This window comes from Phocoena phocoena, chromosome 3 (genome assembly GCF_963924675.1).
Source record: "Phocoena phocoena chromosome 3, mPhoPho1.1, whole genome shotgun sequence".
Taxonomy (NCBI): Eukaryota; Metazoa; Chordata; class Mammalia; order Artiodactyla; family Phocoenidae; genus Phocoena; species Phocoena phocoena.
In genome coordinates this window covers 84,129,851-84,147,183 of record NC_089221.1, presented here as the reverse complement: position 1 = coordinate 84,147,183, position 17,333 = coordinate 84,129,851, and the positions used below count along the sequence as shown (strand labels likewise).

The window sequence follows — 17,333 nt, the reverse complement described above, 5'->3', positions numbered from 1 at the left end:
TGTGAAAGTGAAAATGTGTACAGAGGTCACCTCACAGGTTCTTCAGCAAACAGCATTACTGTGTGACATTGGCACAGGCTGTCTGGGTTTTCCCATTCCTCTTCTTTACCACAGGCACACAGTAAACATCACATTCAGAACAACAGATCTTTACCACCATAAGTTTTGCTACTCATAAAATGCTAATAAACATTGTTTTAAACATTTCCAGATCATGACAAAGGCCTTAACTAAATATATACAAAGAATTCTCTAGATGTCATATATCTTTAAATTAATACAGAGATGTATAAGGAGGCACAAATTACTTGCTTTGATACTTTTCAGTCAAGGTTTATTACGTGTCTCTTTCTACTGAACACGTGATTTTTTATAAGTATAATGAGTTCCAGCTTCTGCTAAGAAGATTTCATTTTTTTTTCGCAGTGTTTTTTTTGTGTTCATGTATTTCTGTTTTGCTACTCACACCCTTTTTCCGAGATGAGGTATTGGGAACAACCATACTAGAAGGTCCGCTGGGAGCTATACATAAAAAGAAAAACTACTGTTTAGATTTTCACAAGCAATCCAAGTTCAGATAATACAAAATAATCAACAGAAGTTCAAATAACATAAAACAAACTTCTCTATTCCCCTGCATTCTTCCTGGGAAACTCATTTATTCCATCATTTTTAATTAACATCTAATGTCCTAACGACCTTCAAATTTATACTTCTGGTCCAGACCTTTTTCCCTTACCTCAAGATCTGTATACCCTGTACATCCTACTACAAACCTCTATATAGATATTTGATAGGAAATATAAACTTACCATGTTTAAAATGGAACTCATCATTTTCCCTATAAACATCTATTTTCTTCAGTATCTCCTATCTTACCACTATCTAAAAAGCTGAACGATTAAAGAACTAGAAACATTCTTGACTTGGGAATCATCCTTTTATATCCAAACCAACATCAAGCCCCAATGAGTTATCAAAAAGTTATTCTAAGCCAGGTTACACTTTTGTATGGATGGGTAAGTTCCTGCCAGACCAATCCTCCTCCTCCTGGTAACAAGTATAAGTGCAGGATAAAATATGAAAAAAACAACTACCTGAAGACACTGAAGAATGAACAAAAGCAGGCATATACTAGAAAAGAACCAATATTTGGAAGAAGGGAACAACATGGAGTTAGTCCCCTGTGCCCTTTTTAAAAAAGCTTTAGGCTTAAGGACAGGATCCAGTCTGCCCCATGTGGAATGGCTAAAACTACAACATAAAACTCAGTCCTACTAGCATGAAGAACCAGAAGAAAAGTATTGGGGCAAAAATAGCTGCTTGGAAGTCCAGTGGGGAATCCCAAATCTTTGTGTAAACCCTGATCAAGTGTGTGACTTGAGCAGAGTAAGCTCCTAAGAAGTCCGGCTCAGGCTAAAAGAAGTGAAGTGAAATTTGAGCTGTCAGTCACTTCAGAAGACATAGGTTTGCAATCTGAGTTCAGCCAAGGTTAACTCTTTGCTTTAAAAACAATCCAATACTCTTTGGAGGAACATAAGAGAAACAACAGAGTCCAGTGTTTGTCTAGGATACAATCCAAAATTACTTAGTATATGAAAAACAGGAAATAAACCTTCCTTCTTGGGAATGAGAAAATTTATGAGATCAGCCAGATTAATAGACAAGAATTTTAAAGCAACTATTTTAACTATGCTCAAGAACAAAGGAAAATATGCTTATAATGAATAAAAATATAGGAAATCTCTGAAGGAAAAAAAACTACAAAGAAGAATCAAAACAAATGTCTAAAACTACAGAATAAATATATGAAATAAAATTTCACTGGATGGGTTTAACAGCAGAATAGAGATGACAGGTAAAAGTGACTATCAACCAGGATTTTATTACCAAAAAAAAAAGTCCTAAGCATGCCGCAGTCAGACTTCTGAGAACCAAAGATAAAGGGAAAACACTGAAAGCAGGCAGAGAAAAATAATCCATTAACCCATTGCATACATAGGAACAACCAATTCAAATTAACAAAGACTTCTCATCAGAAACAAGAGGAATGACAAGATAGTGGAACAACATCCTTAAAATGCTGAAAGAAAAAACTTTCTTCCCAAATTCTCTGTCCAGCAAAACTACCTTTCAAGAATGAAAGTAAAATAAAGATTTTTTTGTTTGTTTTTGCGGTACGCGGGCCGCTCACTGTTGTGGCCTCTCGCACAGTGGAGCACAGGCTCAGGACGCGCAGGCTCAGCGGCCATGGCTCACGGGCCCAGCCACTCCGCGGCATCTGGGATCTTCCCGGACCAGGGCACGAACCCGTGTCCCATGCATCGGCAGGTGGACTCTCAATCACTGCGCCACCAGGGAAGCCCAAAATAAAGATTTTTTTTTCAGATATAGTAACAGATCTGAAGTATAAGAAATGGTAAATAAATTCAAGTTGAAGGGAAATGAAACCAGATGGAAACAAACACTTAAAAGAAGAAATAAAGAACATTAAAAATAGCAAATATGTGGATAATTAAAGACTTCTTTCTCTTTTTAATTTCTTTAAAATACATATGACTCTTTAAAGCAAATATCATAACACTGTACTGTAGCCTTTATAATACATGTGGAAGTAACACATATGGGACACTATGTGTAAAAGATGGAAAGAAGGGAAGGTAAACACACCTATACAGTTGGCAGGTTTCTACATTTTATGTTAAGTGGCACAAAATTGACTTGAAGTAGACCAAGAAAAGCCAGAAATATGTATTTACTGCTACCAATAAAAGAATAATGCAAAAAGGTATAGCTAAAAAGCCAATAGATAAGTTAAAATGAAATTCTAAAAAATACTGAATTAATTTAAAAAAACGAGAAGGAAAGAATAAAGGAATAATAATCAGAAGGAATAAATAGAAAATATAATAAAAGAGTAGACCTAACTCAACCATATCAATAATTACATTAAATGTTAATGGACTATAAACACTAATTATAAGGCACATATTGTTAGAATGGCCTTTTAAAAAAGCCAAATATATACTGTCTAAAAAAGATCCCCTTAAATATGAAGACAGTTTGGTTAAAAAAAATATACATGTGCATGAAGACCTAAATAGTCATTTCTTCAAAGAAGACATACAGATGATCACTAGGCAAATGAAAAGATGCTCATCATTGCTCATTATTAGAGAAATGCAAATCAAAACTACAATGAAGTACCACCTCACACTGGTCAGAATGGCCATCATTAAAAAGTCTACAAATTACAAGTGCTAGCGACGGTGTGGAGAAAAGGGAACCCTCTTATACTGATGGTGGGAATGTAAACTGGCGCAGCCACTATGGGAAACAGTTTGGAGGTTCCTCAAAAAACTAAAAATAGAGTTATCATATGATCCAGCAATCCCGTTCCTGGGCATATATCCAGAAAAAACTATAATTCAAAAAGATACATGCACCCCTATGTTCACAGCAGCACTATTTACAATAGCCAAGACATGGAAACAACCTAAATGTCCATAGACAGATGAATGGATAAAGAAGATATGGTACATATATACAATGGAATACTACTCAGCCACAAAAAGAATGAAATAATGCCATTTGCAGCAACATGGATGGACCTAGATGGACTTCATGGACCTAGATGGACTTCACTTATCACACTAAGTGAAGTAAGTCAGAAAGACAAATACCATATGATATCACTTATATGTGGAATCTAAAATATGACATAAATGAACTTATCTACAAAACAGAAACAGACTCACAGATATAGAGAACAGACTTGCGATTGCCAAGGGGGAGGGTGGGTGAGGGAGGGATGGATTGGGGGTTTGGGATTAGCAGATGTAAACTATTATATATAGAATGGATAAACAACAAGGTCCTACTTTAAATTAAAGTACAGGGAAGTATATTCAATATCCTGTAATAAACCAGAATGGAAAAGAATATGAAAAAGTATATATATATAAAACTGAAACACTTTGCTGTACATCAGATATTAACACAACATTGTAAATCAACTATACTTCAATAAAATAAATTAAATATATATATATACACCATGCATACAGTAGTCATAAGAAAGCTGAAGTAGCTAAATTCACATTAGATAAAATAAACTTTAAGACAAAGCATTACTAGAAATCAAAGAGGGAAATTTCATGATGATATTGGGGCAATACATTAGGAAGTCATAACAATCAAATGTGTATGCACCTAATAACAGGGTTTCAAAATTCACAAAGTAAAAACTGACCAAATTAAAGAGGGAAGCAGACAATTCCACAATTGTGAGTAGAAACTGCTCTCTAAGCAACTGCTAGAACAATCAGAACCTCCTCTCCCTTGTACGTGTTGCCATCCCCCAAAATGGTAAATACGCAGAAGATCTGAGTAACATTATCAACAATCTTGACCTAATGGATACTTACAGAACGCTACATCAATAAACTATGGAATAATTCTTTTTTAGTGCACTTGGTACATTTATTATGCATCTAAAACATAGAGAACAATGCACCATGATTCAAAGAGTATTCAGGTCTTAGATCTACTGACTACTAGCTACATGAACAGGGACAAGTCATAACCTCTCTGCAACTTTCTTCATCTGTAATGGGCAACAACACAATCAAATATGCCAAGTAAAAACAGAAAAAAGCTGATAAAACATAGTTGAATTTGGTAGTTACAGCACCAGACTGAGAATGGAGAGATTAAAATACTCTAGGGAAAGAGAAAAAAAAAATCTTTCAAACAAAATGACTAAAGTGATGCCTTGGCTCAAGAGAAAAGCAAAAGAAGACAAAACAGTCCATAAATCAGTTTGGAAAAGTATGAGTATGAAGTATATTTTATTAACATATGTGAGGGAAAGGGGGGATAATTAATGGAGAAAAAAACCCCCAAATATGTAAATAGGCTACAATAACAGAGTTCCTAGAGTCTAATGATCCTACTTAAAAACAGATCTTTACATCTACAAAGCAAGCTATTATTACTCCTCTAATTGCTATATATATATATATATATTTGCGGTACGCGGGCCTCTCACTGCTGTGGCCTCTCGTGTTGCAGAGCACAAGCTCCAGACGCACAGGCTCAGCGGCAACTGCTCACAGGCCCAGCCGCTCCGCGGCATGTGGGATCTTCCCAGACCGAGGTACGAACCCGGGTCCCCTGCATCGGCAGGCGGACTCTCAACCACTGCGCCACCAGGGAAGCCCCTCTAGTTGCTATATGTATATATATATATATATTTTTTTTTTTTTTTTAATTGCTATATTGAATCCACAAATTCACACACACTCCTAACCTGGTTTGCTGCTTGCTTTAGTACTCTTTATGGTAGCTGCTGGCATTGGGAGGATCTTTGCAGGTGTATATGTATTTAAAGATACTTTTCTTCTTATTATTGGACTGGAACGTGAAGCTGAAGAGGCTGGAAAAAACAAACAAACAAACCCAACATGGTAATTCAATAATTTTCTGACAATTCTATCAAATCTAAACTAACTAGATTACAAATAATTAAATCAGATTGTCTTCCTATATCACCCAGATGAGATTTATCTTCAAGCAAAAGAAATTTAAATATTTTTTTTTTCTTTCTAATTAAGGTGGGGAGATTGAGAGGTGTGAAAAGGACAAGTAGGTACAATTCTTAAGTATGAAGTCCTCTGGGAAAGGATAGGCTGGAGTGGGGGAGCTATTGGCATGACCTTTTGGGTTCCTAAACAAAGGGAGTTAAGGAGATAACAAAAGACCGATTTGCCTATTACTGCAATTTTGGAAGAGGACCTGATAGCAATAAACACGGTGTCTCTGAAAAATCAATATGTGGGCCAATTATGGCAAATGTGCCTTTGGTGATTGATACCCACACTGAATGAATACAAATTTCACTGGCAGAAGATCAAAGTAGCCATTAATAAAATAATACACAAGTGATTAAAAAGTGCCTAAAACATCCTATAAAGCACCACATCATTACTTAGCTCTTTTCTGCTTGCATTTTTTATCCTATTATAACTTCCACCTCTAACTTATCCAATTAGTATTCTCACACCTTTTCCACCAACCTGATATTGTCAGTGCCTCATTGTAAGCTATCTACTAGTTACCACAAAATTAATTTTGTCCTAGGTGAGAAAAAAATCTGTGAATGACAGATATTAACAATGTCTTCTCCTTTGTTATGAATGCCACAAATTCAGTATAGTTCTATATTATGATGTTACTTCCTTGACAATCCAGGGAATTAAGTATAAATTACATAAATATATTGTGACTACTAAATATTTATTCTGCAGTTACACTATACAATACAGGATTCAGATACTTCCATCATAATTGGAACCCTATTTTCTTTAATCAAAGAGAATGGAAAAACCATACACTTTAGGAGACCTGGGTTTTAGTCTTGCTTGAGCACTAACTGGTTAATTTCCTCAATGGTGTCTCTAAGTTTTTCTCTTAAAACAGTAAGCTTTTCTCAAATGAAATCTTAAATAAAACAGATCAAAGCAGAGACTCTGATTGAAGCAACCACAGAAGACACAGGCCTAATCACTCAGCATCCTTCTCTTCCTCATGGAACTTCCTAAAGCTCTTGGGAATATAGTTTGAAGACCAATGAATTAGATTAACTCTAAGGTTTATCCAACTCTATGAACTGCATTAACTATATTTACTTTCTCATCTAGTTCCCTTAGTAAGTAATGGAATGAAATTTTAAGAGAACTAGAGGGGTTGGGGTACAACTTGTGTCCATAATATAGAGAAGAGTTAATGAGAACTAGAAAAAGAATTTAATATTTCATTTCATTAATATACCTCAATAATACACTCTGAGGAACTGAATTCACTAACCACAGAAATGAAGCCATCATAAGGTAGCAATGCCACAGCATAAACATTCAAAGATTATCTTTTTGTAAATATTCCACCAAAATTCTCTTTCCAAAACAGATGTCATTACTGCTACTTTACCTTTAAGTCATTTACTGAAGATCTTCTAAATTCAAAGCAGCATTAATGCCTACCCTAAATTCTTATTTACTAATTACAGTCTTTCTTTAATCTCTATTTTAAGATTATAAATCCCTGATCCAGGGAAGCACTGAAATGTCAAGTATAAAGAAGGGTAAAAGAGAAAATGAGAATTTATTTATTCAGGTTCTCTACTGCGTTCTGAGGAGCAGCATTGTCCATTCTATCAGCTAACAGAGAATATAAAAGGAAGAACATCCTTCAGTTTCCTGACTTTGACTTTATAGCTTGCAGGTTATTTCATTTGGAGTATTATCAATTCTCAGAATCAGACACATTCATATGTACATTTAAATCTGAAACCTACTTCCCCAAACCATTCCTAAAGTGAAATATTTTAGAACATTCACACCAAGATACCTCTCCATTACCCTTAATGGTTAAAAGCTGACCTCTACCACCAGATGTGAAAGAGAAAGGCAAAAATGCAGGGGGCACTGTTTGGACAGAATACACTGAATAGAATTCTGTAGAATAATACATTGTGGTTCCCCAGGAAAGGGAGGAGAGTAACAGCAACACACAAAAGTGGCTTTCATCCCAAGACCTCCAATTTCATTCTTGGGAAAAACATATTTACAACATTCTCCTTACAAAAAGGAGTTGGTATACATAGAAAGTTTGTACCTTTCCTAAGATATGACTAGGACTAGCAAGACTTTTAACTCTAAGCAGAGCATTCTCTTTCAGAATGAATGCTTCCTAAACTGGAAATTCCAATGTGTCAAATGATCCTACAGAGCTGAAAATGACAACAGCCAGCTGACTTCTCACATCTAAAAAGGTAGCCCTGAACATTTCCCAAACTGAAGTCCCTCAGAATAGTTCTACATGATGTTTAAATGCATTACCAAAAAAAGTGTTTTCTCAGCAAGGAAGTTCTGGAAAATGTGGGTATATAGTTTTCTTTATAGAGAAGAACCATAGCTGTTTATATGCTGATGAAACTACACCTCTTGAAAGGGAGGTGGGATATAATAAAGTTTCCAAAACTTACTTAGTGACAAACCTCTTTTTTTTTTTTTTACACAGAGGAATTAACCTCTTCAGAATATTTTCTGCAGAACACAATTTAAAAAACTGTTGTCCTAATTTGCTCTCTTTAGTTAAGGGCTCTTTCTGAGTCTATATGACTGCTTATCAAAAGTGGTGAAGGGATGGGCATGTGGCATGTGTAGGTTAATATAGACTGATGTTTTGTCATTTTTAAAAAGCTTATAAAATGACATACAATAGGAATGTGGAAATAAGACCATGACTCTATATTACATGTTGCTGATTTTATTGCTGGGTCTTAGATTTTTCCCCCCTTTCTGTAAAAAAAAAAAAAAAAAAAAAGTCTTTGCAGAAGAGTCAAGACAACAGCCTGGTACATTGCATATTATACCAAAGAATTCTAAATAATGTTCTTCTCTTTCTCTCCTAAAATTCTATTTACTATCACTATTGAATTTATGTTTTTATAATTATTTTTATATTCAGATAATCTCTATTGCCTAAAAATCAAATAATAATAATAATTTTCCTACAAATTTCAGGGGTCTTCTGTGGAACTTCACTTGATGGAGAAGCAATGGAAGCAAGAAATTCATCCACCTGCTTTAAAGACAGGGCATTGTGAAGAGTTTCTAGAGGACAAATAGATGGCACCATCGAATACAATTCAAAGCCTGAGGGGAAAAAAACAAAAACAAAAACAAGAGTTGGATATCTTAAAAATTCATTAATTAAAAAGGAAGAAGACCATTGCTTAGAACTAGACAGTTTAGGTCTTTTCAATCTATCACATGCAAACACACGAGATCTCTGAAGTCATGACACCAGATGCTATGCAGTATGGGGTTGGATCAGGATGTGACAAAGATTTCATTTAAAATGTAACCACATAGTACAGCATGCACACAATTTCATTCTCTATTTTGGTAAAATCTAAGAATAATACTTAAAGAAAAAAACCTGGGGGAATAATAAACAGAGAAAAATACAGGTTTTTTAGTTTTTACTTTTTAGAATCAGGTCTATTTGATAGGTGAAGAAGCTGATGCCATAATGTGTCCCTGATGCCAGAATGCTAAAGGTAACTTCTTGTTGAAAAACAAATAAGCGATTACTTGTGAAGAGTGATTTTAAATACTTTTCTAGTCATAACAAGGCCAATAATACTCTCTAGCGTGACCCCAAAATAACATCCATTCATTTACGCTGAAATTAAAATTCCAAAACATATTTAACCTACCTTTATTGAATTAACACAATAATTCTATTGTTGGAAATTGCTAGCTGAGTGAAGTCAGGCCAAGTAAAAAGCAATACAAAATACAAATATGTTTGCATTCAACAATGGCACAGGAATACAAAAATTTCATGAAACAAACCATGCAGATATGTATTAATACCATCAGTGAAACAAAAGCACTTAAATATACAGTTTTTTTTAAACAAATAGGACATAGGTTATTCACCTTTTATAAATATTGCCTACTTTATTCAACTGAATGGCTTTTAAAATTGCTTTTATATACAACTAAAATAACAAGTCTTTCTGCATGTACTTTTTCAAAAATTTAAACTAGTTTTCCTCCAAAAGACATACTTTTAATGTTTAGTTTCTACATAAAGTCTAATATTCTTAAGTTAAAAGTAAAAATTAATTAAACTCAAATAGACTGGAAAACTCTCTGCTTCAATAGGCATGTGCTCATTTTAACACTGACTGATATTTATTTAATTTTGGGAGAAAATACTGACCCAAGAACTGTCTAATTCTTAGTTGCAATAGGGAAACTGGTTAAAAGAGAATCTATCTTTCAATGAAAACAACAAATCCTTTGATTAACAAAACTGGTATGTTTGATTTTCAGGTGCAAACCAAAGCATGACAGGATATTACATAAACTTAAAACAAAACAAAATTATAATACCATAGCAGCAGCTAAAGCACCTAAGTTAAGCACTAAAGAAATTAGGCTTCCACAAGTACTACATTTCTTTAAAAGTACAAGATTCATGCAAATAAGCGCAAACCCTTTCCTTGCATTATGCTAAACTTAATACTGTGGATTTTTTATCCTTTCCTCAGAATGTTTATAAGTCTTTTGTAACAACTATTTTCTTGCACTTGCCTGTTAGATTTTATAACAGGCAAATGACAATATAATCAAGCCCCTTTGGACTACATCTTTTTCCATCTATCCTTAGTAAACTTTTTCTTTAATGCACAGTGAAAGGGTTAGCGCAGCAGTTTAAAAAGCCACCCTGCTGTCACGTTTAGAAGCTATAAAAACATACCACTGGAGCCTAGAAATTCCACAGAGGAAACGGACCAGCACCTATAGAGGTGTAGGTGTTCTGCACAGAGGCCCAGAAAATAAGGTAAAGCACTGTCAGAAGATACTTGTTTCACCATGTTCTTTGAACTAAAGATGAAGGGGAGGGGTAAGTCCATAATATGTGTTAAGATGGAAAAAACATGAAAGTTAAGGAAAAGAAAAAGAAAGAGTCAAATGACAACTCATAGGACAGATAAGACAACACAGCATAAAAAAGAAAATTTGAAACCCAAAAGAAATATTTATAGAATTGAAAGGGATGCATTTTATATGCATCAAGTCACACAATGTGTGGAAAATCCACATTTTTTAAAAAGTCTAAACCAAAAGAATATAAAATTACTCTATTTTCTGTTAAACTTAACAAAAGCTTTTTTATTTTTAAGCTTCAGTAAACAAAGATTTCTCCTATATAAAACTTGCAATACTGGCTATAAACACATAAGCATTTTGTATAAAAACTATAGTCAGTCTTAAATCTTCAATGTCTCTTCTTTAGAATTTTGTGACTTCGGTTTTCCTCGTGACTTCGGTTTTTCTTGTGACTTTGGTTTTTCTTCTAAGAAGTTCTTATGCATGTGGGTTCTTTAGAAGCTGCAGCTGTATCAAATAAGGATCTTTTTCTTCAAAAAGTAGCATTTAAACAGCTACAATGGAGGGAAAGCACATTTAGCTTTAAGGCTAAATTTTCACTTGTTGAGGATTAGATCTTCTTACTCCACCTTCAAGAAGTATTAGTGCACTGTTAACTTAGGTGTGCTGTTAAAGGATCCAGAAGGAGAAGAATGACTATAAATTTGTGTTCAATCCCTGAGCTTCATAATAGTTTCTGAAAGACCTGACTTGAGTTTTTGAAAGACTTACTTAACAATTAAAAAGAAAAAGAAAAAAATAATTGCATGGATAAAAATAACTTCATTCCGAATAAAAGCAAAAACATGTATGTTTTCTTTTAAATTCTTTGATTCTGAGTTATTTAAAAATGATTAGTAAATATTCCCTCTTGTCCCACACGAAAAAAGCTCTATGTAAGAAAGCGGTAATAGTGCAAAATTCAGCTTATAAATAATGGCCACAAAACCTTCCTGTTCAGCCTCAAAAACTGAATTTAATTGAACTGGTTGTCTAGATTTTTTAGCCTAGTCTTCTTCCTATCAGGAGCCCTCCAAATCCTAACAAAAAGCAATGATACCCCCCAAAATTTGTTGCTCGACAGCAGCAAACCATATTGCCACATGAGGACAAAGTGAACGCTGAATGAAGTTTTCAGAGTGCTCCAGACCAAGTTGGGTTTTGCTTTAGACAGCCAGGGATAAATAATGTTACACAGTGAAACCCGCATCCCCTGCTTCCCAAGAAGTTTTCAAAGACACATCTCATTTGGCTATTTGACAAGTGTGGTTCCGTATTTTTGTTAAATAGCTCAATGAAACAACCATGTAATCATGGTTGGGAGAATTGGAAGATTGGGATTGACCTATATACACTAATATGTATAAAATAGATAACTAATAAGAACCTGCTGTATAAAAAAATAAAATTCAAAAATTCAAAAAAAAAGAAAATAAATTAGAAAGAAAAACACATTAAAATTATTAAGAATTAAAAAGAAAATAAATAATACTAATTGTATTTTTAAAATTACGTAGATTGATCACTTGAGAAATCAGAAGGAATTTTTAGGTGCTAATTAAGTATTAAAACTCATCATCATTGTGGTCATTTAAAAGTTTGATGAGTAGTGCTAAATTATTGTCTAAATTACAGATGAAACAGGGAGCTAGACAGTATCAATATTTTGGGTGAATAATAAGTTAGAATTGTATGCCAATTGAAATTAAGGACTGAGAAATGAATGATACTGTATACCCCACATATTTTGAAACAGAAGAAAAATAAAAAAGGATGAAGCAGGGGATTATCTTTTAAAATAAAAGCAAAACGTACCATTGGTTGGGTGTCGAGCAAATGAGATAGAAAACCTTTTAACAGCAGAACCACGTGTGGCGTCTGAGAAAGAGAAAAACAGGTACCTGAAATTCGTAACAGCTACCAAAAGAAGGACACTTAAAAAAAGAGGAGGAAAAACAAATATATAAGGAGTTTAGAATTAGGTGACATGCAGAAGGGATGGTGAGAGAGGGAAATAAGCCAAAAACTGGTTAAAAGAAGTAAATGGCTTGATGACAGAGGCAAAGTGTTTAACGAAATATACAAAAGAAAGAAAAGCAGGATGAGCTGGCAATTCTGGGAAAGCCATGTTTTACTGAGTAAAATAAATTTGTGGATACATGAGGAAAAGTTTCAAATAAAGCTAATTTAGAAAGGGCTAATAAACACTCCTATTAACAAAAGGGGCAAGCTTCTGTGAGCCTCAAGAGATGTTCTGAATACTATAATTTAAGGTGTATTAACAGTAATGAGAGGATTTCCTTCTACTAGGGGTCCTAAAATATTCTCATCTTATGTTTATTCTAATAAAAATATTGCCAATATGATATTTTCTTCTACTTATAAACATTCCATTCACTTTATTTATTTAGATCAATACTAGTAAATAAAATAAGGTTTAATAATGAACAAATGTTTAAAGGATCAAAGAAAGATTTACTCTTTATAATATGGCTTATCAACTATTTAAAAGAAGAATACACATGATGTAGTTCTAAATTTCATATTTCAGTGAAATACTCACTGAACAAGTACTGTAAGTCTAACTACAATTAACTGTTTGATGAAACATGGACCCAAGTAGTGAATAACAGAGCACTGATAGTCACTTAGGCAAAGGGTGCTAGGATTCCGCTTGCATCAGTCAGTGGCCTTAGGCTTGCCTTTGAGAAATATCGTATGCTCATGGGTGTGTGCATGGGTGTAGGTATGAATCTGTGTGTGCATGTGTGCACATACCATCTATGCAGCCAGAAGAGGTCAGCTTTTTACGATGAGTACGAGCATAATCCTGTAGGTTAGGTGCGCTTGAAGAACCCCCGAGCACTGAGGTGCTAAACAGGCCCGCACAGTGAGACCCTGATGGGAGTTAGAGAAAATACATACAACAACGGGTGTTCTTCTATTCACATTGGGAATTCATGCAGCATGCAATAACATGGCTCTTACCACACATACTTGGCAGTGCCCTGAACAGGCTCACAATTCACTTTTAATGTCAACATAATACAATCACCACCACCATTTATCATATGTACAAATGGAGGCATTTTACACTGGAGAAAATGTTCTTTGAGGAAAATAATATGCCCACACAATAATTAGACATATACATATTAAAAAAAACACTATCATAAAAATTAATTTAGGATGATAAGGAATTCTGTCAATCAATTTGCGTGAGCAGGCCATATAAAAAAACTTCTCCTAGCATAAATTAAATCATACTAAATCAATATTTTTGAATGTATATCTGTAAATGAAGAAGCTTTCCTGATGCCCTTGAATTTGAGTTATCAATATCTATTATGAAATTTGTGAGAAGACCAGGTGAAACAATTCCTTTTAAGTGGTCATTCAGGCCTAAATCACTCTAAATTCCTAATACTTAAATGATTTAAGATCTTAATTAATAAGACCCCAATCTAATGCTTAACTTGTAGTAAAAGTCTTTATACCCAAGTAAAACTTTTACCACTGGGTAAGGATTAAGTAAATTTTTATCAGCTACATTATGATATATAAAGAAAGGAGTAATATATATATATATATATATATAATATGTATATATATATACACACACACACATATATATATACACACACACGTGTGTGTGTGTATGTGTATCTGGCAAGACACAGTGGGAATATCAAAAGGTATCAATTAACATATATGTAATTAAAGAGAGATTTTTCAAGTATGTAGGCATCAATGGATAGTTCATAAACTTAGTATAGAGATCATAGTACATACATAGTCGAAACATAATGAAATTTATTTATGCTGTTATTAAACTGATTTAGACAACTATTTACAGAAAATAATATGTCATTATCGCATGTAGTTTATCTATAATGACCTTAAAACTAAAATAAGTTTAGAAAGGTCTTTTTCAATGTTGCTTTGCTTGAGTGTTAGCAAAGAAACAATTATGTTCTATAGGTCAATGAAGAATTAACATTGTCACTGTACATCAGTTTTGCTTTGGCTTTCCTTAAGAGATGACCAAAACCAAAAGGATAATTAATATACCCAGACAGGGTTTGAAACACTCCCCACTTAAAAATTTTTTTAATCAGAATAGTAGATTTTTTTTGTATGTGATAGCATATTTTCATCTTTATCAGCTGGGAAAAATGATGTTTCCTTCCTAAATTAAAACATGTTGGGATTTTAACTTATAGAATACAAGATTAAAAATGAGCACTGGCAATTAGACTAAGTAGTTTACATTATGGGCATTCAAAAGGGTTATGAAACAAAATTAATGCTATTTCTTATTTATTTCATCAAAACTTTATATTTTGAGCTTTATGACTCAACATTTCTGAATTAGTGTATGTTAAATAAAAACTAAAGCATAGCATTTGGTCATGCTTTCACCTCTGAAGAGTTTTACATGTGTGCAAAATAGTGAGTTTAAGGTTTGGAATACAACTTCCTTTAGACCACATACCTACAGTAGGGTTCTGCTTCTGTTCTACAAGAGTTCGTGGTGTTCGCAAGTAATTAGCATTTTCAGATACAACCTGCACAAGGAAAGCAAAATAAATGAACTAAAACAGTAAAATAAATTTAAAAGTCCATACTTCATTTGCAGCCTGTTCCAGACAGACAAAGGTTAATAAGCTGTATGATAAATATTAGTAGAAATACACAAATTATGAAAGATCATGCAAGATCCCCTTCTGAAGGGAGTCCATTTCATATGAGGTCCTTGCAATGAAGTGGTGTGAAGCAGGCATTCAGAATTAAATATCATGTATGAAACAAGACAGATGAAAAGAAACAATTAATAGACAATTAATAATTTCACTCTCTCTTAAAAGAAGCCAAATGCCCACTCTTAAACGGCTCCTGTATTTGAAGGGGGAAAAAACAATCACAAACAAAAGAAAGGACAGACAGACTGTTGAGATCACCATACAATTACTGATCCATGCACAGGCTTTATCAGAGTAACCTTTAAATATTCACAGCCTTAATGGATACCATAATCCCTTTTCCTATAATCAATGCATTATATTTCCAAAAGGAAATTGCTGAAATTCTCGGAAAAGTCATGTGTATGAGCAGACCTTCCATTGTAAAAAAACAAAAAACTAAAAAATCCCACAGTATTTTAAGTTTCCAAATGTCATCACAAAAAGTCCTTCTGAAGTAATTTTATTTTGACCCCTTTTGTTGGGGCATATTGTTGATGGGCACATATACATTGTCCCCTTTTATCTTAAAGAGAGCATTAAGATATTATACAACTAAAAAAACCCATACTGTATGTAATTATTAGATACTTCCAGATAATAGAAAGCGAGGGAGAGAACCATCAGTATTAGATGTATCCTGCTAATTAACACAGGGCCACGTAAATTTTGATATTTAAAAAAATGTTCACATTCTCAGCAAATTCCAAATGGAATCTATTTTTCAATTATGGGGGAAAAGGTTATTAAATTTTCTTATCATCAAATTATGTAATTTCATTTCTGAATGTTTTAAAGAAGAAATAAGTCAAAAAATGATTTCTTTACATTTAAAAAATTTTAATTAATAAGCTAAATTTCCAGGAGTATAAAATTTATTGACTAATTTTAAAATCCTGGATATTTAAAACCCCCCCAGTAAAAATGCTAAACACATGCAATGTAAGTGGTTTCTTTCCCTCAAATATTGTGAGACATTACAAGCATTTTTAAGTGAATTCAAAATTTAAAAACAGAAGTATTTACTCTGATGTAAAATATAAGGGATTAGATGTCCTCAAAGACAGCTGTTTGTTGCTCTGAATGCGGGGAGGAAAAATGTTTAATGAAGTAAAGTTTAAAAACCTGTTGCCATGAGCCAAAAATACTGGATGTGAAAGCCAATGATTTGGGGGAGACAGGGGAAGAAGTGATTTGTTCCCCTGATCTGCGTCTTCGACGCCCAGTACCCACACCACTGGTGTAATGCAGCCAGGTACCAGTACCCTCTGGGCTAGACACACTCAGGGGGCTCTCTTCCTGGAAGTGAGAAAGGGGCAAAAAAAAAAAAAAAAAAAAAAAAAAAAGCAGAGCATGCAAAGTTAGATACAACAGAGCCAAATGATCAGAAAGAAAAAAAAATACAGTTTGTTTGCATTTGTTTATCAATTTTTAAAAAACTATTAAACAGTAATTTGGGAGCCAAATATTTTAATATTTTAGAAATTGATCGGAATGAGTTATAAATCTAACTGTAAGTAATAATGATTATCAGAATTACATCACTATCTTAAATATACAAAATATTTATACTGCTTAATAGTTGTCACTTCCCTCTTAGAACTTGAAAGATTTTAACAATTTTTTATCTTAGCAATGTTAAAAATATGATATTCAGGAGGTTTTATGCTATACTGGGCAAACTTTTCAACCCAAAGCACTAAAGAATCCTGCAAAGGGTTAAAGAGACTTCATTGTATATATGTATGAAAAGAAATCTGTCTGCCAGACAAAAAAAATTAGAGATCTTAAGATGGAGGATTCAAATTGCACTTGTTTACACTTTCAAGCTATCTATTTATTTACCCCCTCCAAAGATTATTTATAGAGTTCAGTAGGCAAAACATGCAGCAAACATTCTCATTTTACATGTTTGCATGTTCAGGTTTCAGACAGTGAGGACAGAGTAAAATCTACTTGCACAAAATGAAGAGAATAGTCTTTTTCTCTGTATGTCTTTTGGAAGTACAAACTTCTGATATCCATGGAGATGATGGACGCTGGAAAAAGTCTTCAAGGTTTTACTTGAATAATTTACCTTATG

At 33.6% G+C, this 17,333-nt stretch overlaps 1 protein-coding gene across 10 annotated transcripts in view; it reads right to left on the bottom strand.

Annotated features, from left to right (window-relative positions):
- Positions 1-409: 409 nt before the first annotated feature.
- Positions 410-17,333, bottom strand: part of PPIP5K2 (diphosphoinositol pentakisphosphate kinase 2) — a 66,085-nt gene continuing 49,161 nt past the window's right edge. For 2 of the 10 annotated variants that reach the window (XM_065874505.1, XM_065874507.1), the window contains exons 24-30: positions 16,376-16,549; positions 15,004-15,076; positions 13,287-13,406; positions 12,324-12,386; positions 8,577-8,717; positions 5,312-5,437; positions 410-522 (exon numbers count right to left, since the gene is read on the bottom strand). In XM_065874505.1, coding sequence (XP_065730577.1) covers positions 410-522; positions 5,312-5,437; positions 8,577-8,717; positions 12,324-12,386; positions 13,287-13,406; positions 15,004-15,076; positions 16,376-16,549 — 810 coding nt within the window. Of the gene's footprint in view, positions 523-5,311; positions 5,438-8,576; positions 8,718-10,335; positions 10,396-12,323; positions 12,387-13,286; positions 13,407-15,003; positions 15,077-16,375; positions 16,550-17,333 lie in introns of all 10 variants that reach the window. The other 8 variants (XM_065874510.1, XM_065874511.1, XM_065874513.1 and 5 more) reach the window with 6 other exon arrangements.